We start from the raw sequence: 25,224 nt of genomic DNA on the forward strand, positions 1-25,224 counted from the left end.
CCACACACCCCCATGGCCACACACCCCATGGGCCCCCAAAGTCAAACACTACCCTGATGCGGCCCTCAATGAAATCGAATTTGACACCCCTCTAAATGAATAAAACCTGTACAGCTTCAGATACATGCTGTTATACCACAATTAATAAAATAATTTTAAGCTAGGACACATATATATTAGGTCAACAGAACAGAAAGGTATTTTTTCTGTAAATGTTCTGGATCCCATACATCTTTTGCAGTTAACCTTTCCCATCTTATTTATTAAATTTCAAGCAACTGATTTCTATGGTATATTAAAATGCAAATATTTCGGTAATTCCCTTCAGGTAGGATTCCACTTTTTAAAAAGTAGTAGATGCCTTTCTGTAGTCATCACGCATTTAGAAATATAGATATACAATAGTAAAATGATCCAATTCAAATCTTTAATATAAAAATAGCAGCACAAAACTCCTTTTCAAAGTATGTTTATTGTGAACAATCAAAATTTTCTGTTCAATTATCACCTGCATTGTATCAACATATCTCCCTACTTTTGGTGTATATATATATACTCCCTACTTTTGGTGTATATATATATATTCATAAATTTTTGTGATAAGAAAAACTAAGTAAGAAAAAAGTATTCAAAGGGTTAATTTGTTCAAGAAAAAAAAAAGAAATACTTTTTTACACTATGTCTTCTTCAGTTCAAAATCCAGCTTTGAGACTGAGGAAGGCTCCCAAAACACAAGAAGTAATTAAGAGGTCCTTTCAACCAGTAGCAGTTTGATTACCAATGACTCGGAGGATCTCTTTGTGGATGCTTGGCTCTTGAGTGTTTATGCTTGTATCGCCTACTTGGCCATCTTCATAGCTAAACAAAAACAGAAAGTATATAGGAAAAAAGTGTTTAATAGTTTGAACTCATCCATATTATGATAGGCAAATTTAAAATTTCATCCTTTTTGTATGTAGCTTTCATTTTTGTTATCTTCTATTAGCAAAGAAAAGAGAAGATGTAACATCAGATTTCTACATATAACTATTGGTGAAAATAGAACAGAGAAGCAAGGTATTATTACATCACAAATTTGTGTCATATTCTGCAAAGAATGTTGCAGTAGAGCTGGGCTGTCAAACTCCCAGCCCATAGGTCGGATACGTCACGTGCTGGCCACGCCCCCGCCGAGTTTAGTGAAGGGGGAAAAAGTCCAGATATGTCATGTGATGCCGCCGTGATGACTCGAGTTTGACATTCCTGCAGTAGTGTCTGCAGGTTTTATCATGAAGAAGCTGAGTGAAGGGAGAAATTATCAGCAGTTATCCCAAAGGCTGTTCCAATGATTCTTGCCTTGACAATAAAGCAATGCTGGAGTAACAGTTCTAGTACAAATGGGGTACATTTATAGACTTATCATTGCCTATCATTCTGGTCAATGTTACTGGGGATATTTCCCAGGTTTCTCTCTGTTGCTTCCTGACCAGTATGATTCTATGGAGATCTTTGATTGCTCTTGGTCTTAACCAGGAAGACAGAAGACGATCAGAGTAACAATGTTTTAATAGCATATGATGATAAACTTTTTTCTCCTTAAAGACAAATATTAATCTATCTCCTGGACTAATAGGAGCAAGGTAGCTCTGGTGGTTAGGATATTGGGTTGACAAACATTCAAGATCCAAGTGCTACTATATGGTGGGGTGAGCTCCCGTTCGCTCCAGCTCCTGCCAACCTAGCAGTTTGAAAGCATGTAATTGCAGGTAGATTGATAGGTCTTCAGTGGGCACATTAATGGGGACCTGAAAGGAGTCCCCAATTGGGCATCTTCTGGGCAGTGGATATGTTACTGGCTAATCCTTTTAACTGGACTTATCGCTACTAACATTATGTACATTCTATGTAAATATATGGATTTTTAGTCCTGGGGCACTTCTTTTAAAATGTATTAAACTTCCAAGAAACTTGTAAAAATTCAGAGAACTGATATTGTAGTTGTTGTTGTTGTAATTGTTACTCTATTGTTATTTTAGTTCTAACTGGGTTCTAATGATCCATATTTTCTCTCATTCCATATTCACTGAAAAATATTCTGCATTTAATATTGCCAAGAAAGATTATTTAGTGGTAGCTATGTCAATTAAAAATTATTGAAAAGTTTCTGAAATAATTGAGTCTTCTGAGAAAGTTTAAGTTAAATTAAAAGTATGGGGGGGGGGGGAGGGAACTGGAAGATTCCTAGTAGAGGTGTACATCAAATTTAGATGCACTCTTGAGATCTTGTATTACCATTAGCATTTTTAATCCTACCATAAATCTGAGAGCTCAGAGCAGCTTGCACAAGCATATCCTCAGTACAGTAACCTTGCAAAATATGTTAGCAGAGAGAGAGAGAGAGAATGACAGAGCAACTGAGGTTGATATATAAATGAGAACACGAAGGAACCTCTTGATCCAAGTCAGTATCTTAATCATTAAAAGTTATAAGTAATTTCTTCCTTTTAAAGAATCAAAATATAAAGGAGAACCTAACTAACATTTTCTGTACCATTTTCCATTCAATTGGACTTCAATTCAATACATGGAAATTTCTCTTATTCTGCAGTTATAGTTATTTGGTATTTTCCCAAGGGGGGAAATGACTCAAATTTCAGATTGGACTCTTGCTCAGTCAAACCAGAAGCATCTCTTTAGGTTAATTTTTTCTAAATACAATATTGGCTCAATGAAAAATTTGGCTAACTTTTTTTTCGTAGGCAAAAAGTTTTTAAACAGAAAGCAATGTGGCTAGATATTAGAATATAATGAAAAGAATGATAGCATTCTGTACATTTTAGCATAACAATAAACTTCAATTCAGTAAAAATAATTCAACTGAAAAACCGCAGTACGTACACAAAGAAGAATCTCGTACACACATGATCAGTGTTGGGAACTACCCATATCTCCCCATGTTTGTGCAGATCCGGTGAAGTTATCACTAAAAAAAAAGAGAGAGAGATTTGGGGAATGGTTCATATGTGATGATTTGATGCACTCAAAATAAAATGTATTCTAAATTCGAATAAGCAGGCTGATTATCAGAATCTGACATTCATTCACTTTATTAATTGCAGCCAAAACTCTTATGGGTGAATGTCAACTTTGTAAACATCAACATTAAGGGCCAATGTAATTTATTACTTACTTAATTACATCGTGTAAAAAGCCCGTCTGGTATAATGGTTAAGGCACCAGACTGAAAACTGGAAAAAAATGAGTTCTAAGCCCATTTGAGGAACAAAGCTAGCTGGGTCACCTTGGGCCAGTCACTCTCTGTCAACCATAGGAATAAGGCTATGACAAACCACTTCTAAAATCTTGCCAAGAAAACTGCAGGGTACTGTCCAGGCAGTCACAAGGACTTCACACTGACTCAAAGGCAATAATAATAATAGCAACAATGGCTACACCTAACAGACCTGAATTAATCCCAAAAAGCTAAACAGGACTAGAACTGGTTGGTGCTTGATTCAGAGATCACTAGGAAATGCCATGGTAACAGACCAGGCTGGGAAGTTGAAAAAAGAAAGGAATGATAAACCACTATTATTAAAAACAACTATAAAGAAATGTTTAGATAATCCATAGGGATTATGATTTGATGAAGTTATTATTATTATTATTCATGCTACATATCAGAATGAAAATAATAAATCAGATGACAAAAAGGACCTAATTCTAAATGATTGCTTTATTTTTATTGTCTCAGAATATTGGTGTGGTCTACATAGTTTCAGAGAAAATCATTGGACTTAAAAATAGGAAGATACTCTGCAGGACGCCAGCCGTCTAGTTAATATTTGTAATTAAATAAACTTCAACAAATGAGGACAGGCAGACGGCATGGAAGAATAAAAGGATTAATGTTTCCATTAATGCTCAGATGTACCGTGCTGGAGACCTCAAAACTAACAGCCGGATAGGTTACTGAACACAGTATTTCCTGTGAAATAATAAAATCTTTAACATAAGTCTTCATCTAAAGATTAAAATAGCATAAAGAAAATTAATCTGCTAAAGAATCATAGATGTGGAAGGGCCACAGAATCCCATCATCAGTTCAGTGCAAGAACTGAAATCAAAGTTTCCCAGGATTCTGCTTGAAGAAACTGAATCAAGACTCTGGGGAATGGATTCTACAACTTGCAGTTATGAAGTTTTTTCCTTCTTTTTTAAAAAAAGATTTTCAATTAGTTATCTGCTGTCTTGCATTTAAATCCTTTATTCCATGTCTTGCCTTCTGGAATGGAATGCCTCCTGGAATGAGTTTGATGTTTGTGTGTGTGTGTGTGACATACTGTATATATTTTTTTTCATTTTATTTCAAGCAATGCAATTAATTTTTCCCTATTCCATATCCAGGCCTAAATCTGCATTGTAATGAATCTAGATTTTTAAGTTTTTAAGAAGAGATTGGATAGCCATTTGTTTGAAGTGGTGTAGGGTTTCCTGCCTAAGCAGGGGGTTGGACTAGAAGACCTCCAAGGTCCCTTCCAACTCTGCTATTCTATTTCTATTTCTTCTATTTCTATTTCTATTCCATCCCATTCCACTTTCAGGTATTTGAAAAAAAGCTATATAGCTGACTTTTTGTTCTGGTGGCTCAGAAATGCCCCAATCCCTCAGTCTCTTTTCATGGGCCATACTACAGTTTTAAGTTTCCAATTGCAGACATTCCTTGACTTAATGGCTGGTCAGAGTTACAGTAGACCCTCCCCCCAAAAGATATTCACAACCCAATATTGCAATGTCCCCTGTGTTCACGTTGGGCACTTGGCTCACCATTATAGCTGCCATATTTACAGCATCCCAAAGTCGCGTGACCACAATTTTCAATGTTTTGTGCTAGTTTTTGGCATTTACGTCCAGTTTCCAGCAAAAAAAGTCCATTGGGTATAATGACTTTGCTTAATGACAATGGGGATTTGCTTAATGACCGATGCAAAAGTGACATAAAGTCAGGTCCAGTTGCAGTTTAATGACTGCAACAACCAACAACCATAATTTTGGGCTCAGTTTGCAATTTTAACATGAGGACTACCTGTATTATCAATTTCTATGAATCTTTAAAAAGTGGGGTGCTCAGAATTGGGTAGAATATTGAGGCAATATGTTAAAAGAAAGCAATAACTCATTAAAGAGTACATTAATAATGTGCTTATGAGCACCTCTTTGATATTGCACCTGACCTTCCTGGTTAGATCAAATATTACTGTAAACCTTTCCCTAATTCCACCTCTACTTTCCATCCTGCATTTTCCTTTCTTCCTTTTCCTGGTATGTAGGATGTAACAGATATACAGAAACACAAGTATAAATAAAAGATCTGTAAATCTAGAATAAGTTATACATAAAAATACAATCAACTAATTTTTTTTAAAAAAAATGTGTTTTAAAACAAGTAAGTTAAAATCAGCAACATCAACAGATTCTTTTTTATGTAGTTTGAGATAACCGCAAGGAAATCAAATATAATTCAGCTATTTATTTTTCTTTTCTTTTTTTCCAGAAATGCTTACCTTCACATAAGGCTATGCATTTTAAATTTCGGCTTTGCAAAAATTGGGACTGCTGCCCCTTTTTTTGTAACTGTGAAAGAAAAGAAATATTGGAAGCATTATATTAAATATTTTAAAAATGCTTTGGTTCATGAATTATTATTGCTGGAATACTGATATAATCTCTGTAGTCAAAACCACACAATCATTTGTTATATTAGTCATAACTGTCTATTCAAGACCTTGCTCCAATAATACAGATAATTTCTGCAGACATTATGGGGGCTGAATAGTTTCCTTTAAGGAATGTTTTTTCATCTGATGGGCCAGTGAAAGCTTCTGAAATGAGATTGTATCTGCTAGGACCATTTATATGTATGTAAATAAAATTCCCTTCTCATGTCCTCTACCAGAGGCCTGGGAATATGGGGGTTCTTCATTGTATCTTAGATTTCCTAGTATTGCATTCTTCTGGATGTTCGATGTTATTCCTGGGATCTGTTGTAGCCATTCTCCCAGTTTAGGAGTCCAAATCCTGAGAATTCATACCACCACAGGAATCACTTTGGCCTTGACTCTGTATATCCACTTTAGTTCCTCCTTCAGACCATGGTACTTCTCTACCTTCTCATACTCCTTCAGCCTATGTTGCTGTCACTAGGCACCATTACATCTATCATCACTGTTGTCCTTTGGTCCTTTTATCTACTGCCACAATTGTGTGGTCAGTACCTGCCTGTCTGCCTGGAGCTTTTTATCCTTCGTGACTTTCTGGACTTAAAGAGAACCTAGCCTGTACACTGTGCAGATGTTCCTATACATAATGCCAGCTGCTTGGTTGTGCTGTTCAGTGCCTTTATCTTATGTCCCCAAGACCTCTCTGCAGCTTAATCCTGTTTAAGCACCAAATCCACAGAAGACCCCTGCTTCTTTGGTGCTTGGTGCCTGTTCTTGTGTTCTATGATCAGAACCTCAGTGTGCCTTTTAGTCCAGTCCTTTCCAGCCACTGATTAGATTTCCCAATGTCTGCCTCCTTAGCTATCTATTGATGGTTCGTTCCATGAAGGGTCTTGCCAGTGTACTTCATTTGCTTCCTCCCATGTCTGCTGCTACCTCAGGCATTTTCTCAGCAGCTCATTTTCGGGGGCCATTTCACCGATATGCTCCAGGATGCTCTGGGTTTTGTCCAGGATACTGGTTTTGATACTCATCAGACTGTGCCAGCTACAGTCTTTGGGTGTTGGACTTAGGGTGGGAACTTATGTGCATTATGAGGCAGCCTCCCTGTCCTCCTCTGGCCATCTCTCACTATAGAAACAGGGAATCTGATGACTGAGAGGGCCCATGTTTGATGGCATGGATCTTGTTCTTCCCACTAAGCTGGTCCTTCAAAATGCTTTCTCTTTCTCTCCCTCTCTCCTTCCATATATATAGCCTGCCACCCAAACACAGGATAAGTGAACTTTAATTATCTATGGAATTGTATGAATGAATGTGTCAGCTGCATCACTAGCTGCCAAATGTCTTTCTAAATCAAAATATATTAGTAGGTAGAATAAGAATAGAAGGACAGCACACACACAAAAATTATGATATGTCCTTGTCAAATATTAATGTATTGGCTTTCTAGATCTGTCCTTCCTGGATGAGTCACCCTATGTGAACAAGGATGCTCTGGGGGTAGATTACCACTGTATCTGGCACCTGCCTTGAGCAAGGAGAACCATAAAAAAGGGAAAAAAGAAAATTCCTTTTTTGAAGTGCTTCACATATTTCTTTACCTGTAATACACTGCTGCTTTTACTGCTTGAAGCAGGCTCATCTTTAGCTGATACCTTCTGCTGTTTCTTGTTCATCCCTAAAGACATTGGATTTACATCAGATATAGTGGTGCATAAAATACTGTATGAGATGTTCTACTTCATATAGAGAATGCAGACAGGTATGAGTGCCACTGCTGATTCTCATTTCCAGCAGCCTATAGTTTAGTAGTTAAGTACATTTATGTAGGCAACAATGATGACCCAATCATACAGCGTTCTAAAAACCACTTCTGTTCCCCATAAATAATGGGAAGTTGCATGCTAAGCTCAGGTTAAAAATCAGTCAAAACCGAATTTCATATCAGCTGAGCCTTTATATGGTTTATATATAAAGATGGTTAATCTGTAGGATACCATACAATGCTAGCCTAGCTAATATATATATATATATTTTGGAACCTGAATGAAATTTACTACCTGCCTTAAAAGAAAAATGCTATTACTGCCCACTGCATCAGAAAGACCTCCCTCCCCAGATTTTGCACCTGGCTGGGTCTCCTGTAGAAGCTAAACATAACATTTTTAGAGAGGGGTGTATTTCTGTCTCTTGTCTTTTGTATCAAATGTGTCAGGAGTCTCGGGAGTAAATACCTCCTCAGACATTGAGAACTACAGTTTCTAGCTAAAATGGCCAATAGTGAGGGATGTTGGGAATTGTAATCCAGCAAACATTTGGAATCTCAAAAATTCATCATTTCTACTGATATTCTTGGGACAGTAGAAAACAATTTGACATTTCTTAATTACAGCTGGAAGGTTAAATGTAATTAGTAAGGAAGTAAAACTTGTATGAGCAGACCCCTTGAGGAATCTTGATCTTAATTTATCCAAGCAGCTCATGGGAATATAGAGGGCAAATAGAATAACAAATGAATAACGTTGGTGTGTGTAGATAAAATGACACGGCTCATGAAAACTGAGAATTTAGCTACTGCCTGCTCTGTTAACTTCAGACTTCTGCTAGATTAATAAAGAACAGCCTTGTATCAATTTATATTTTACCTGCTGTATTTATTTCAGTGCATTCTATGTATGAAAGATACCACCCACAGAACAAGAAATAGTTTCTGCATTCCACTTTTGAATTCAGCTACTTTGTTTCTTGCTCTCAGCAATTTTAAGATGTGTAGATATCAACTTCCAGAATTCTCCAGCCAGCAATGTGCTGAATTCTAGGAATTGAAGCCTACACATTTAAAGTTGCTAAAGCTGAGAAACATTCAGCTACTTGACCAACTTTCTTCTACCCTATGCATGTTTTTTTCTCCTAAACTTTGGCATGATGCATATGTAGAATAAAACCAGAATGGCCTTATTCAACAGATAAAATTTAGAAATGTAGGCACTTATTTATTTTTATTTATTAAATTTATATGCCTCCCATCTTGTCCAGAGGTGACTATTATTTACTTCCCCACTCCCTGTAGTATTCCCCCAATGAACAAAGGAATTAATATACATCACCTGAGTAACCAAAAGATATGCTTGATAATGGACTAAGGTAAATACCACTTCCAAACATTGCACCATGGAGCTGAAAATTGAAATAAACAAAAAGCTAGTAAATTCTTCAATTGTTCCATTTTATGAAAGATAAACTCAGAATGTGGTTCTTCTGCTAATCTAAGACCAGTTTTGGCTGGTGGATATATTTGAATTTACAAAAGGCTTGCTATGGTGATTACGACCAATCACAAAGCCTCTATTTATCAGAAAGCAAGGATGATGAGGTGCTACTCACTCACTCACTCACACACACACACCATCTGACATCTCAAGATGCTCTTGATCGCCTCAACTTTTACAGCACAAGATGCTGGAAATGATGGCTACTCTATATGTTATTCGTTGAATGTGTTTTTACTTTACCATATTATGTTGAAATGTTAAGATTGTATGTTAGGGATTTGTGCTTTTGTTTGATTATACTGAATTGCCTAAAATATTTATGAAATAATAAATAAATAATAGAGGAATAGGGAGGCCATTTTTACTTAGTCTTCTAATAACAATGGTGATAATGTCAACCTGATAGTCATCTTTTCATTCTATGATATTCTACAAAACTGAAGATTATGTAGGAGATCAGGCTGAGCATGACGGAGGGGTCAAATGTGTCATCAGTCATGAGTCTCTTTGCGCCCACAAGAAATCCATCTAAGTACAGTCCACCTTGAATTCCTTCTAGTCTTATATCCTGCTAATTTCCCTTGGCCATTAGTAGTTCAGATTCTTGTAGGGAGCTTAAGCTTACAATTAATCTTTATATCCATTTGAACTGCCTGGATCTCTTGATTTTCCTGGAGCTTGACAAGTTAGGCCTCTATGCCTTTCAAAATATGTTGATATATTTGCTACTACTTCTTACTTCTTTACCTGCAGCCTTGTATTGGAAGCAACCACTAAGCCATTCCTCAGGATCGAGTGCCAGTTTTCAATGTGCGATCCACTTAAATACAAAAGACAAGAGAAGCAGAAATCAAAGGAAGGAAAGCAGTATGATTAAAAAGCGCTACCAATGAAATTAGGATGGATCTGTGTTGCTATCTCTGTTACTTGGTGAAATGAGGATTCAGAGATATATTTAGTTCTATTTTTTAATACTTACTGAAATGCAAAGGTACTTCCATAAAGAGTTTTAGCAGCTCTGAAATTGGACTCTTTGGCTGGTGGACTGCTAAGCAGAAGAAACTGGTGTGGGGTGTGCATAAATTTCAATTGCTATATGAGAACAAAAGCAGAAGAGGGTAGTTTTATATCAGTTTTGACATTCTCATGAACTTGTTAATTTTTTTCGTTATTCTGTGGTTCAAGAATAATGCCCCTAACTACCTCAATTCCAACTACTGCTGGCCTTAAATGCAAGCTACTCAATGCAAGAAGCCTTGCGAATAAAATACCTGAATTTTTCCTCTTACTAAATATGGCTAAATTTGACATCATATTTGTCTGTGAAACATGGCTCAACGCATCTCTCCCTGACTCCAATACCACAGTAAGAGACTATCATGTTTACCGATCAGATTGTGAAATTCGTAGAGGAGGTGGTGTTGCTATCTTCTATAAAAAGTCCTTACATCTAAAAAACATCCAAGTTACCCAGGAGCTTGCTCTTCCTGAGACCATCATCTGTGAACTATCCTTAAATATCACAATTCGATTCTTACTATGTTACAGAGCACCTGATTATGACATTGAACATGTAAACAAGCTAAATACACTACTAACATGGGCAGCATCCTGCCAACACACTTTTATCTTTCTTGGTGACTTCAATCTACCTCATATTGACTGGACCCTAAATGAATGTACAACTGAACCCATACACACAACCTTCTACAATGCTGTTACAAATCTGGGACTGGAACAATTAGTAACCAACAACACTAAACAACTACCCGATCTCATCTTCTGCAATAGTTTGAATTTAATTTATGGAATACAAACTAAAGAACCCTTTTCCAGCAGTGACCACAATATGATTGACTTTTGTCTCAACATACACCCACACAAAAATCATCACCATGACGTAATCCCCAATTATAACTTCAAAAAAGGCAACTATGATCTTATAGACAACGATCTCTCATCCCTTGATTGGCAATCTCTATTCACTGGATGCAATACTGTTGAAGACCATTACAACATATTTTTACTTGAAGTCAAAAGAGTCATCAAACTATATGTACCAACAACAACTCCCAAAACAAAACAAAAAACAGATTACTCATAACAATAAGGAAACTTCAATCCAAAATGAGATCACTCTGGCGGAAAAACAATTCTGGTCACGTTGCCAATTTTAAAAGCCGATACAAAAATTTATGCCACCAGATAAAGACTGAATGCACCAATTATCACATTAAACAAGAGGAAAATCTTCTATGCACCAATTCCACCTGCGCTTTTTACAATTTTGTAAACAACAAACTAAAAGACTCAAGGTCCATCCCACCCCTGATAGGACCTAATGGTAAAGACTGCAACGACTACACTATTAAAGCCAACATCTTTAACACATTCTTCGTCTCAGTATTTGCAAACAGCAATGGATCATGCCCAGTATTTCCTAGTCAAACCACAGAAAACTACAATGATCTAATACATATCGATTTTACAGAAGACAATGTTGAAAAAGCACTATGCAATCTAAAACCATCTCTATCTATTGGACTGGATGGAATATGTGACTACTTCTTTAAAAAGCTATCCACTGCCATAGCCGAACCTCTAAGCATAATCTTTGAAAAATCTTTCAGGACCAGCTCCTTGCCTAACCTATGGTCACAAGCCACGGTCATCCCCATCTTCAAAAAGGGAGACCCCAGCCAAGTTGAAAATTACAGACCAATCTCTTTATGCTGCGTCATCTGTAAAGTCATGGAATCAATTATTAACCAATCCATTATCCTCCACTTAGAGACAAACAACCTACTCTCCAATAAACAATTTGGTTTCAGGAAAAAACTATCCTGTAATCTGCAACTCTTACACCGCAAAAACATATGGACTACACAACTCGATCAGGGCAAAGCAATAGACGCAATCTACATAGATTTCTGTAAAGCCTTTGATTCAGTGGTACACGACAAACTACTCCTAAAAATAAAATCTTATGGTATCTCTGGACAACTGCATAACTGGATAGAAGCATTCCTGTCAAACAGACAACAAATGGTCAAAATGGGGAGCATCCTATCAAATTCTGTACCTGTTAATAGTGGTGTCCCCCAAGGCAGTGTTCTAGGAGCAACTCTCTTCATACTCTACATAAATGACCTCTGTGATCATATTAAGAGCAACTGCGTTCTTTTCGCTGATGATGTAAAGCTGTTCACAGACAATACTGCTACCTTTCAAAAAGATCTTGACTATGTATCAGAATGGTCAAACAAATGGCAACTTCAAATCTCAACAAATAAATACTCTGTCTTACATATTGGCAAAAAAAATCAGAAAATAAAATACAAGCTGAATAGTCAAGATCTTGTTGATGATCCAAGCTCTGTAAAGGACCTTGGAATACTCATCTCTAATGATCTAAGTGCTAGAGCCCACTGTAACTACATAGCCAAAAAGGCATTAAGAGTTGTTAACCTAATCCTACGTAGCTTTTTCTCTGGTAATATCACACTACTAACTAGAGCATACAAAACATTTGCTAGACCAATACTCGAATACAGCTCATCAGTCTGGAACCCACATTACGTATCTGATATTAGCACAGTTGAGAAAGTCCAGAAATATTTCACAAGAAGAGTTCTCCACTCCTCTACTCATTGCAGAATACCTTATGCCACCAGACGTGAAATTCTAGACCTAGAAAACCTGGAACTACACCGCCTTCGGTCCGATCTAAGTATAGTGTCAATGAATATTCAGCTTCAACCATAACAACACAAGAGCACACAATAGATACAAACTCAAGGTTAACCGCACCAAATTTGATTGCAGGAAATACGACTTCAGCAACAGAGTGGTCAATGTCTGGAATACTCTACCTGACTCTGTAGTTTCTTCCCCAAACCCCAAAAACTTCAACCTTAGACTGTCTACTATTGACCTCACCCCTTTCCTAAGAAGTCTGTAGGGGGCATGCATAAGCGCACCAACGTGCCTACCGTCCCTGTCCTATTGTTTCTTTTATTTTTCTTATATGTACCCATTTAATGTATTCATAACTATGTATATACTTATACCTATTATCTTGTAAGCAATTGACAAATCAAATAAATAAATAAAATAAAATAAAATAAAAAGATAGAGAATAATGGATTTAGATCAAAGGTAGGCAGATTACATTTCAGTTTTTAGAAAAACTTTGACAGTGGAACCAGAGAGAAAGAAGGTTATAAACCCCCTTTCCCTGGGCATGTTCAAAAAGCATCTCTCTTGGACATTTAATTTGGATCCTACACCGAGCAAGGGCTTTGCTTAAGTAGCCTCTTCCAACTCTAATTCTATGATACTATTCATTAGCCACAGACTTTGATGTGCCAAGGCCAAACTGTGTAAAAATTATGTTTGAAAACTACACAGTCTTAAATTGATCTTGAAAAAATAAAGAGTTAATCCTTCCTAGCCCATACATTTACCTGGACTGAACTCTGACTCTGCACAGATACTGTTTGCTCCAAAGGATCAAAAATATTATAAATACTAATAAAAGACATGCTTTAAATATGGGGTTAAAATTGAAATTGTCTTCAAACCAATAAGAGATGCTAATGGTTTTAAACAGATTGCAACTAAAAATCAGAGAGAACATTTTTTTTCCCTATATGTGATCATACTAACCTGGTTGTTCCAATAGAATGAATGAATAAATAAATACATGAATGATGTTATAGAATCTGGTGACAAAACATCCATAGGAAAACCACAAGCTCTGAGAACAATGAATCCAATGAGCAACAATCTAAGGATGCTTCTAAGGAATCAACCAGAAAAGTGACTTTCTGGTTGCTATCTCCTTTTCTCTGTAATAATGTATCTCCAGAATTAAATCAGCACTAATACTGTTCTAGTTTAGATGTATATTGGGGAAAAGAAATGCCTCAACATTGAATAATAATAATAATATACTTTCATTGATGATCAATACTTAAGCTATATTTTTTGTTTTGTCTTAATTTTCAATGTATAATTTATACTGGTTTTATTACTTTGTACTAACTGCATATATTGGGAAGTTAAGGCAAATTTTTCTAGACTTAAAGGATTTCCTATACTGAACAGTTCATTCTTAAAATCTGATATCATTGATATATTCAGCCAATCTTATTTTATATATAATCAAAGGCTGAGCCAATCGTATATTAGATAATCCAGCAGCACTGAAACACAGAAAAAGTTAAGAATGTAAATCCCTATAATCGTTTGTAGGGAAATTTGCTTCCTTTGAAAAAGCATACTATCCCAATTTTGACCATCTTTCATAGCCTGATGATCTCCACATAAAACTACCCCATTACCTCTAGCTAATGAATAGAACCACAATTGAATAGTTGCAATTTTTTAAAAGATAAAGCACAGAAAAGCAAAATCTACTGATTGATGAACTAAAACGCATATTCTTCCAAAATCCAACTTGTTCTAACATTAAACTTACCCTGTTCACAGGTAGCTTCACAATATGTGATCTATTACTGGAAATAACCCTGAAATAGAGAATATGTGAAACAAAATAAATCACAGTTTTTCATGCTAGCCCTGAACACCAAAAAAGTACTGTTGGGAGTCTTTATTCCATTTCCCTTGCATTTATATAGAGAAGCTCAACTATTGCAAGGTATATTTTCTCCCCCATGGTAAGCCTAGTTATTTGTATCAATCAAGTAAAAATTGAGAGTTTACCAAATCTATAGTAAGTCACAAAATAAAATGTACCTTATTGAATTCAAGGAACCTATCTTAGAGTTCAAAATAAAAAGTATTTTGTACTCTGCTGAATTCAAGGAATCTATGTCATTTTAATTATCTTTAATCAATATTTATAAAGGAAAGGCACAATCCATCTTCAATTAGCTCAGCGTAAATTTGATCCTTTCTGCCTATCCCCATCCAAGATATAATGTTCTGAAACCCTATTTTGTGTTACAATGTCCACATGATCATTCAATGCCCCCAGTCCCTCATACAGACCATTTAATGCCCCTAGCCCCACTTAAAGGCAAGAATGCTAAATGATTTTCCTATTACACCATATAATATAATGCATTGGGCTGATACTTACTATCTTAGATAGTAAGGAAATGGCACATTAAGGAAATTGCCCATCTTGTTAACAAGGTATAAAATAACGAAGGGCTTATCAAATGAATGTATTAAGCAGACAGCATATACATCTATGTAAGATCTTTACCACTGTAGTAGAGGATGCGCAAGTGGATCTTGTTTGTCCATCTGCTTCTTTATTTCTAAATAAGGTGCCTATGAAATAATAACAGTACAATTATCAACTAAGAGAATGCTGGAAACTAGATACAAACTAGTGTTGATCTTGATAATTCTACTAATCCAAGAAACTGTAGATCAGTTTAGCAAGTCACCTAAAGAAAAAGCTATCACTTTCCAAGCAGCTTCTTAAAAACTAGTGCCAAAACTCAGGGATCAATAAAAGACAATACGTTCTATCCAGGCATACATCTTTGTAAAGCTCAGCTTCTAGGGACCCTCCATGGGCACATTCATGTAGTTTCTTTGGTAACAAGAAAAAATAAATAAATGGATTGTCACTGTCATCTTCTGGGATTTTTTTTCTGCCTTCTTAAGGGTTTTTTGGTAATTCCCCACTCAAACACTAAGTAGTATTCAACTGATTTTTTTCCCCAAAAAATTCAGCTGATTTTTTTTGTGATTGATAGGCTTCGGATGAACTGTAGATCAAAACTCTAGCAACAATAGCATGTTTCCTTATAAAATTGCATCCCGTCACTGGTTTCTGGGATTCTTTCCCAACCTGTTCTCTGTAGGTGTTTTAAGAAATTTTCTTGAACCTGCTAATGGCATCCTTATTTTTCAGTGGTTCGTTAAAAGTCAGAGATCCACCACTCCCGAGTTGCCATCCACTACCAGGCCATGGCATGTTTGGAATCTGCCAGTGGAAGAGATGATCAAGCATGCATGCATAAAGCTCCACTTGTGCGAGTGGAAAGTGCTCAAGCATGAAGTTCCGCTCGCGTGAATGGAGCTTCACACGCTAGCTCCCTCCCCTTGTGTTAGTGGAGCTTTTAAGTTGAAATTTGATCTTCACTATGCCTTTTATGAGTATAATTCACCCTTACCTACAAACGTCAGTGAAATATTACTTCATTTTAAAAATTGCATTACTGAATGTAATAATGATTGAACATCCTCCTTGAGAAGCCCATCTTAGTGATTCGTTCACAGTGATACCCCATAACTTTCTGACTTTATTAATCTTTGTAAAAAGACATTTTACAGTTTAACTGACTGATATCCCTTCACAAAAGCTTTAATTAAAAAAAAGTAGAGATAGTACTGACAGTAAACAAAATATGTTTACTTAAAGAGAAACATCTGATGGAATGAATGACTGCAATGTTTGCCAGTCAATATAATGTATACATCTTATGTTTTTATGAGCACAATGTTGCATGTCCTCAAGTCTGCTCTTCCTCCTCAGAGGCCATGAGATCAGAGGTTTTTGCTTTCTATTTTTAGTAAAAAGACTTCTTTTTATTGAGAAGAATAATTATTTGCACAAGCAATTGTTAAACATAGCTTGTTTGATCCTGGTATATTTCCAAAATAGTATCCCCATTCCTCAGTTATCTGACAAAAATATCCTCAGATGGTGAAAACCCTTGGTTAGTTTAAGATCAGATGTTGATTATCTCTTTGTCCTATCTGTGCTGAAACAAGGAAGAGATGCCTAATGTTGCTCATACACTGCTAAAACCATGATTGAACTTTAAGATAAATTGGCGCATTGTGGAGACTATTCACAGCAATTTTATGTAGAATGCTTTCCAAGCAGCTAATATATACTTCTTAAAAACTGGTGCCAAAACGCAGGGATCAATAAAATACAATACGTTCTATCCAGGTATACATCTTTGTAAGTGTCACCAATAATGCGATCTCAAAATCCTCTAAAATGGTATTTAGTGTGTTCCTGAATAGGATAAACTGGGGAATGGGGAGACAGAGAAAGAGAAGATAAATTTCTATCACATTGGGAAGAAGAATTTTATGCATAGCTTCCGTAGTACCAGCAGACTTATAAAGTTTCTTCTTGTTCCAACTCAAAATATTCTGTTCAAGGAATGTGCCTCTTCCTCTAATTTTCAAAATATTGTCCATCCCCTTGCAGCTCCTGAGCTGTAAGCTACTGTATTCAGAGGGGTGCTTTTTTAGGGAATTGGGGTTTACTGTGGCAAGAAGGGCCAATAAATCTGCACATTCACAGTTATGTACTATGGCCCAATTTTAAACCTTGAGTGAATGTCACCACATCTTAGTACATCATTTTGATTGCCCAATCTGAAGAGACACATCAAATTTAGCTTCAGCAGAACTTTCGGTAGAGTCAGAATGTAACCCTCTTCCATCTCCAAATGCTCTCCTGTTTCACTTAAGTGAACAAGCTTTTACTTGCAAAACCATCACTGTCGTTGCAGCAGATTGTCACAAATCTGTATTTTTCCCTTGGCAGTTTGCTTTGGCTTGTTCCTAAGAATGCACTCAAATAAAGAAATAAACACACAAAAATGCAGGAAGGGCTGCTGGCCAGTGCCATATTCCCCAAACAGCAAAACAATTTATTTACTCAGAGGCAGTCCTGTCCCTATTTTGAATGAAAAGTTCCTTGTAATGGCATATGATATCAATGGCAACTTTCAAGCTTGATCTGTCCATGTTCTCGTTCACTGATTTTATCTTGCAACTTATTATCTACACAAAGATTATTTTGATAGGCTTTCCTATCATGCATGGCTCTAGTAAAACAATAACCACACAATGCTAAAACTAATCAACAGATGTATCATGTAATAACAATTTAGAGCACAACAATTCATTTACATATTTATTTTGCCTACCTGTGTCATTTCTCTTATGGATGTAATGCTATCCAATGCTTTCATGACCCGGTCATAATTCTTCTTCTATGGTGAAAGAAATGAAATATTACTTTTCCCCATTGCATGTTTTAAATATATTAACTTTCAGATATACCTCTTATAATCATAGAATTGGAAAGATCCATTTAGTTCCTGAATCCAAGCCTCAACTGTATGCAGGCTGTATTCAAATCAAGGAATCCATAGCAGATAGCTAATCTAAACTCCCTGCTGGAATATATCTTGTGAAAGGAAGCCCATGACTTTTCTGAATAATTAGCTTCACTGTCACTGTAGCTAACATAATAATTATCTATAATTTTATATAGAATATGAAACTTATACTCCTACACCATTAAAAGCCCTAACTATATCAAAATGTTGTACACGTAACATCATCATGCAAATAATGCAACTGACATATTCGTGTCAACTGTTGTCATGATATCAGAAACAAACTCCTCCATTGCATCATTTACACAAGGACTAATGAGGATACATTTCCCCAGCCTTGCTCTCCCTACAAATAGTAAGATACTGCTTGAAACCACATGCGGAGATACCACTACTTTCCAATAGTTTAAAATCCATTGCTGATTATATATCAAAAACCTATCTGGAAAAAAATTGCTGATTATATATCAAAAACCTATCTGAAACTCAACCTTCTAACAGTATGTCTATCAACCAATTGTTTTAGCCCAAAACATCTGAAGATTATCCTCCTGTCCCAAACAGATTATATTCAGATGTTTTGAACTGAAACTCACACTATTCCTAACAACTGGTAATGTGAACTTGGGCTGCTGGAAATTCTAGTGTGAAACAACTAGAACCAGACTGGGGAAAACAAATAAACAATTGGGAACTAAAATTAGTGATAACAAATAATACGTGTTTGGTTTAGAAATAAAAATGAATGGAAGTATGTATAAAGTCATTTTTCCTGTATCCAAAACTCTATCTTGAAATAATTATTTCAGTAATTAATTATTCAGAACTAGATTACTATAGGCGTATGTTTGAAAACATCCAAATAGCTCGGACATAAGACACATTTTTGCTCCGAAATTTTACTTAGAAATATTTTATGTCTTACAAATGCCTTTGCTTGATATTTTAAAATGCAGATGTAAGAATGAACTACGCCATAATGTGGTTTGCTTGGTTTTGGTTTACTGTATTATATGAACACAGTTACTGAGATCTGTAAACTATGGCTTAATACAAATCAGAAAAGATCTAGTTTAAGCAGCAAACCACTTTATAGCTTTGCCACAATGTGTGAATTGAATGTTTATGACATTTGATTAATAAATTGATACCACCTAAATCTACTGGTTTCCATAAGGAGTGATGCCATTGTAAGTAACCTCATAGGGTACATAATTTTTATCTACGCCTTGAACTCAGTCATCTTCCAAGGATGTGAAAAAAGAAGAAAGCAGTATTCTTTGCCCATAACAATACCCCTTCCCTCCAAATACAAATGATACATACCCTGGGATTAAAGGCTAGCATCTGAGAGTCATTAGGATCTACTACTGAAGGATATGGCTCAAAAATGACAACTTTTCTTGGGGATTCTAATGCAGAACGGCACATAGATACTAGTAAGTCTACAACCTAGAAAAAAGAAAAGACAAAAGAAAGTTCAAAACGAAGACTCCCTCTCCCAAAAAAGTATATAAATGATTCACCAACAGATCTGGACCAGAACCTTGTTAAAATTTAACAGGGTTTCAAATACAATTTGTACCAGCAGGACTGAGATAATTTATATAGAAGTTCTGGATCTGTTCTCCTGTAATCAGGGGTGGGATTCTACCAGTTCGCACCTATTTTCTAGAACCGGTTGTTAACATTCTAAGCAGTTTGGAGAACCAGCTGTTAGAAGAAATTACTGGCCTAATCCTGTAAGGAAGGAAGGAAGTAAACATTCTGGGGTTGCTTACAGAAACTGCCTCTCCGTTAACCCTTATTACATTCTTGGAAGGACTAGACTTCCTGTCTCAGGAACGTCTCTGGAGTTTTTTTCCCCTCCTTTGCTGGTACTTTGCTTGTGTGGAGTGACCATTCAAAGTTACAATGGCACTGAAAAAAGTGACTTATGACCATTTTTCACACTTACGACTGTTGCAGCATCCCCACAGTCATGAACGGCCAGGGGAGGAGATGCGTGCCTCGATGTGAGTGATATTGAGTTGGCCATGCCCAGCCAATAACATGACCACCAAGCCATGTCCACCCAGTCACATGACCACCAAGCCACGCCCACCAACTAAGCCACACCCACAAAACCGGTTATTAAAAAAATTGAATCCCACCCCTGGCTGTAATGTCCCCACTTTAACAGCAATTCAATAAGAGTGTCAAATGATGTGCAGGGGCCACAGGGCAGTGTCTGATTTATTTTGTAGAACTTACTTTGGTTCCTTTATTTGAGCAACTTCTCTTCTGTGAGCAACACATTTACTTCTTCAAATTATTAATCCATTCAAGGATTCAGATTATTCATTCCATAAATGTACAAGGTGTATACCAACTGGTTTTCTTTCCTTCCATGTACACATATGACAAATTTTGGACTCCACCAAAATGTGTATATAATGTACATTTTGGACTCCACCAAAATGTATATAGTTAAAAATATGGGAGCTTCTGTTTATGAAATTGTGACTCAATGAATGGCATTGGATACAAAGTCTCTGTGAATGTTGAAAGGCCGCCTGATCTGAGGCAGGATCTGGAGTCCAGTAATGGACGGATTGATCCCCCAGAGAGAGTCCAGGCCAACTCAACACTGGTAGTCCTCAACTTACAACTACAGTTGAGCTTTTGTCCCATTTTACGACTTTCCTCATCACATTTGTTAAGCGAATCACTGCAGTTCTTAGTCACATGGTTGTTAATTGAGTCTGGCTCTCTCCATTGGCTCTGCTTGTCAGAAGGTCACAAAAGGGGATCCCATGACTCCCGGACACTGCAACCGTCATAAATGTCAGTTGGTTGTCAAGCATCCCAATGTAAATAATGTTGATCACGGGAATGCTGCAACATCATAAGTGTGAAAAATGGTCATAAGTCACATTTTTCAGTGCTGTTGTAACTTTGAATGGTCACTAAATGAACAGTTGTAAGTCGAGGACTACCTATACACAGAACTGAAGTGAGATTGAGAAAAATGTTCAGTTCTCCCATTGTCAAGCATAGGAAAAATGTAGATGACAAAAATAGTTTTCTCCAATCAAAATGGATGGAAACCTTATAAAATGTGTGAAAAATTATTTAGGCTAAAATTTAATAGGTATAAGTGATAGAGATCTGCTTTTTTAAATGGGATACACACACACACACATACACACAACTTCTCATAAAATCATTATTCCACACTTGACAAAAATTCCTAAATATGCTTGATACTATTGCTGCCCTTTAATAATAATTTCCTTTAAAAATGGTTTTATCTTAACATATACTAATCCGGTATACTTGCAATCTCAGACTATATGAGGTTGCCTTTGAAGATTATCTACAAATTTCAGTTGGTCTGGAATGCATTGCATGTGCGCTCAGAGGTCAGTTACAGTACTACTATGGTAGGTTAAACCAATGCTGCATGAGATGCACAGTTTAGCAATAAGTTTCAATTCAAGATGCTACTTGCTAGCTACTAAATCCCCTGTGGATGGAGGGGAATATCTTTCTCAGTATATTTTGCCTGTCCTTTTCAGATAACCAGGGAGTATTTGCTTAGCCATTCTCTTATGGTGGGAAATGGGCCAATGTTGGATGTTCTCTATAGCAGGGGTCTCCAACCTTGGCAACTTTAAGACTTGTGGACTTCAACTCCCAGAATTACTCAGCCAGCTGGTTGAAGAACTCTGGGAGTTGAAGCCCACAAGTCTTAAAGTTTCCAAGGTTGGAGACCTCTGCTCTATAGTAGCTCCTGTCTACTGCAGTAGCCAGTATGTGTGAAAAAATAATTGCATTTTTAAAAAATATGAGTTATTTATTTTTTGAATCACTGAATATGCCAAATAAAAACAGCGTGTACCCATCTTTTTTTGAATGTAATAACTCCATGAATTTGGTATTTTATTTTCCATTGGTATTCCCACTATGGCATATCAATTGACCTCTTTAAATTCTGCATCAGAGTTTATTCGTACAGTCTTTTATTTGATCATATTTCAAAAGAAGTTAAAATAAGTCACAACAGATGTTTGGCATTTTGTGCTATATGTTTTTCAAATTTGTCCAAATTCCTGAGCATTCCACTTTGTTTTTGTGATTTAAAAAAAAACTATACTACTTATTTGAAGATACTGAAATCAATGAATTTCTGAATGTTCTATAGAAACTGTCTTGAAAGATTTCACCTTAGTTTTAATCTTGCTCTCTATACAAATTATTATCTCTTCAACTGAGTCCAATCTGTATTCCAAATTAAACTGCGTTATAATTGTATATTCCAATTCCAGTTGGAAGATAATGGACACTGTAAATGGAGCCGAGCTGGGTGTCCTGGAGTGAGGAGGATTGCCGGAGGACTAATAACTCCTTAAAAAATCTTGGTCCAGCTGGTCCGGCTGGTAGCACCTTGTTAGGGCCCCTTTCCAGGGTTACAGGAGAAGATGGTCAACAGTTTTGAAGGCGGAAGAGGGCTTTATACCCCAATGGCAGACAAAACGGTAGAACCATCTTTTAGGAGAAGAGAAACTCTGATTTCAAACCTCCACTGCCTTGTAGCTATATCTATTATTGGAAAAGGCTTCAGGAGCCAACCTCGCTCCAGGAGTCAAAATCCAGAGCTGGAGTCCCGGAAGCAGTTTGTGACTGTGTACAATCACGTTCTGGTAACTCCTGCAACAAAGGTGGAACTAATCGTATCGGCTCTGCCATTCCATTAGACTATTACAGTGACGTGGAGAGGGGGGAATCTGCTGCTTGGGTAACAGTTTATCCTCCATATTAAATTACCCATGCTCTGGAGAGGACTCTGCAACTTTGCATACAGCATTGAAACAACACAGGAAGTGGCAGTTACCGGTTTCATAGCACGATACCACAGTCTCTTGAGACTGAAGGATGCCAATTCAATTCAATAATATAATTGGAAATGTGCGATATAGCTAGTTCTCTTTGTGCTTTTATATCTTACAAAACCTTCAATTTAATCCTTAGTTCAGTTTCATCAAATAAAGTTAGTTGACCTTGCCCATTCATTTAATGTCTTTTTTTTTTCAATTCTTATTGAAATCATATGAAAGCTGATCTTTGTAAAAAATATTCATTTTTACTGACTATATTCTTCCTAATTTGAACAAGTCTAACTTCTGTCTTAAGGTATCAGCCATTCTATTTTTCCAAGTCTGTTAATAATTTTTCTTGAATTAGTTATCATTATATTTTGCTAAATAATTTCCCAGGTATTTAATTGGTTTAACAAAGATACCGAATCTTGTTATTTTCTGCAAATGTTGTTTTTCTTCTTCAGGTAAATCCCATGCTATCATTTGAGCCTTTTTATTGATCTCCCAATCCATATTTCTGTATATGCTCTATTATTGATTCTAAAAAAAATCTTTGGATGGGTAACTCTTAAGAACAACACCATCAGCATATAATTTAAGTTTTATTTTTGATTTGCCAATTTTATTCTCTTGTCACTTTTTTTTTGCAATATTTCTAAAGTGAACAGAAATAAAAGGTGAGAGAATACAACTCTGTCTTGTCCCTTTCATTATAAAACATGTTGCTGTACATATTAATTGAATTTATCTGGTGGATAAACTACAGCCCTAAGAAATTAATTTGCTATACCAGGTCAGCAGTCAATGCACCTTGAAAAGCCCAATCATACAATTGTTCAGGATAAAAGATTGAGCAATAACATGACACAAATGACCAAACAATCCATCTCTTCTCTCTTGCCTACATGAAACCATTCCTTTCCCATGCCATTCTGACTGGGATGATAAATGATAATACCGATTGGAGAAAAAACCTGTCTATCTACCCTCACAACCCGGTAATTATGTAAAGACTGTTTTAATTCTCTCTCTGGCTGCTTTGAGAAACAGATAGGACCTTCAGCTTTGTAAAAGCTGAAAAATAAAAGGCTCACATCATCATGTAGGTTTAGATATGATCTGATATGCACCATTATACATTCAATAAATATTTTGAGGTGAAGAAGGGGAGAGGATTCTGGCCTTCCCAGATGCATGCTTATTGATGGAATGATTCCCAGAAAAATTAATTAACCAACCATCTTCAGTTGGGTGCTTTCCAGATAGCCAGGGCAAGAATGGGTAATCTGTTGCCCATGGGCTTTTTTATCTTCTCTCTTGCTTTCCACATGTGTCCCCCAAAGTGCTTTAAACCAGTGGTTTTCTCCCTTTTGTTCTTAGCAGGATTTGGTAGGGAAGAGGGTGAAAGGAGAGTTTTAGTCCCAGAGAAACACAGAAACCTCGAACATAAATCAGACAATTTCAACCTTAGGGTTTTAGAGTCAAAAAGAATGCAGATTTCCTAATGTTATTTTCTTTGAACTTTGCTTTTTTGTCATAATACTGCTTAGTGAGGAAATCTGAAGCTCATAAAACTGTGCATACTCTTGAGAGGGCGTAAATAATAGTTTTGGTCTACAGTTAATTTTGCAATATGCTTTTTTGGTTATTCATTTGTTTATCAAATTTATTTGCTACCCAGTTTGTGGTTCAGGTGATTTTGCTTTTTCCTATACAACGTGTGCATCATAAAATGGAATAAATTACCCCCCCCCCCCGAACAGGATGACAGCAAAACTTTCTGCAACAGAAACAGAAAGAGTTAACACTTAAAACTATTGTTGTTCAGTGTTGGCATTGTCCAGATATTTTGATTTCAATTCCCAGAACTTCCAGCAATGACCATGTAGGCTAAAGAATAATAGGAGCTGGAGGCCCTACATCTGGAAGGTGCACTGTTGGGAAAGGCAAATATTAAAAATGTCAAAAAAAGCAACCTTCAGTGGATAACTATGAGAACTTATGTGTACTTTTGTGTCATCAGGAAAGACCTGTTGTTCTTGTTCTTATGCCTCCCCTTTTCTCAAAAAATGATAACGCTAATTAAGATTTGAGAGCTACATAGAACTCATAATAATTTATGACTTTTCTCCCAAGTATTCAGACGGGTTTTCAGAAGACAATGGCAAACTACTGCTGTATCACCAATGGATGAATAGGATGAAACCACATTGCCTGGAATGTGGGGGAATGTTGTAAGCAAGGTTGCACTGTTAGT

At 36.4% G+C, this 25,224-nt stretch overlaps 1 protein-coding gene across 1 annotated transcript in view; it reads right to left on the minus strand.

Annotated features, from left to right (window-relative positions):
• Nucleotides 1–453: 453 nt before the first annotated feature.
• Nucleotides 454–25,224, minus strand: part of PARP8 (poly(ADP-ribose) polymerase family member 8) — a 175,537-nt gene continuing 150,766 nt past the window's right edge. Inside the window, exons 17-27 of the mRNA XM_087958448.1 lie at nucleotides 19,432–19,557; nucleotides 17,911–17,976; nucleotides 15,210–15,277; nucleotides 14,457–14,505; nucleotides 9,954–10,066; nucleotides 9,722–9,794; nucleotides 8,810–8,879; nucleotides 7,304–7,380; nucleotides 5,544–5,613; nucleotides 2,878–2,962; nucleotides 454–858 (exon numbers count right to left, since the gene is read on the minus strand). Of these exons, the coding sequence (XP_087814574.1) occupies nucleotides 756–858; nucleotides 2,878–2,962; nucleotides 5,544–5,613; nucleotides 7,304–7,380; nucleotides 8,810–8,879; nucleotides 9,722–9,794; nucleotides 9,954–10,066; nucleotides 14,457–14,505; nucleotides 15,210–15,277; nucleotides 17,911–17,976; nucleotides 19,432–19,557 (900 nt within the window). The 3' untranslated portion in view covers nucleotides 454–755. The remainder of the gene's footprint in view (nucleotides 859–2,877; nucleotides 2,963–5,543; nucleotides 5,614–7,303; nucleotides 7,381–8,809; nucleotides 8,880–9,721; nucleotides 9,795–9,953; nucleotides 10,067–14,456; nucleotides 14,506–15,209; nucleotides 15,278–17,910; nucleotides 17,977–19,431; nucleotides 19,558–25,224) is intronic.

The sequence above is a fragment of the Notechis scutatus genome, chromosome 2, assembly GCF_049901735.1.
Source record: "Notechis scutatus isolate UNSWTSFEM ecotype Mainland chromosome 2, rNotScu1.2, whole genome shotgun sequence".
NCBI classification, from domain to species: domain Eukaryota; kingdom Metazoa; phylum Chordata; class Lepidosauria; order Squamata; family Elapidae; genus Notechis; species Notechis scutatus.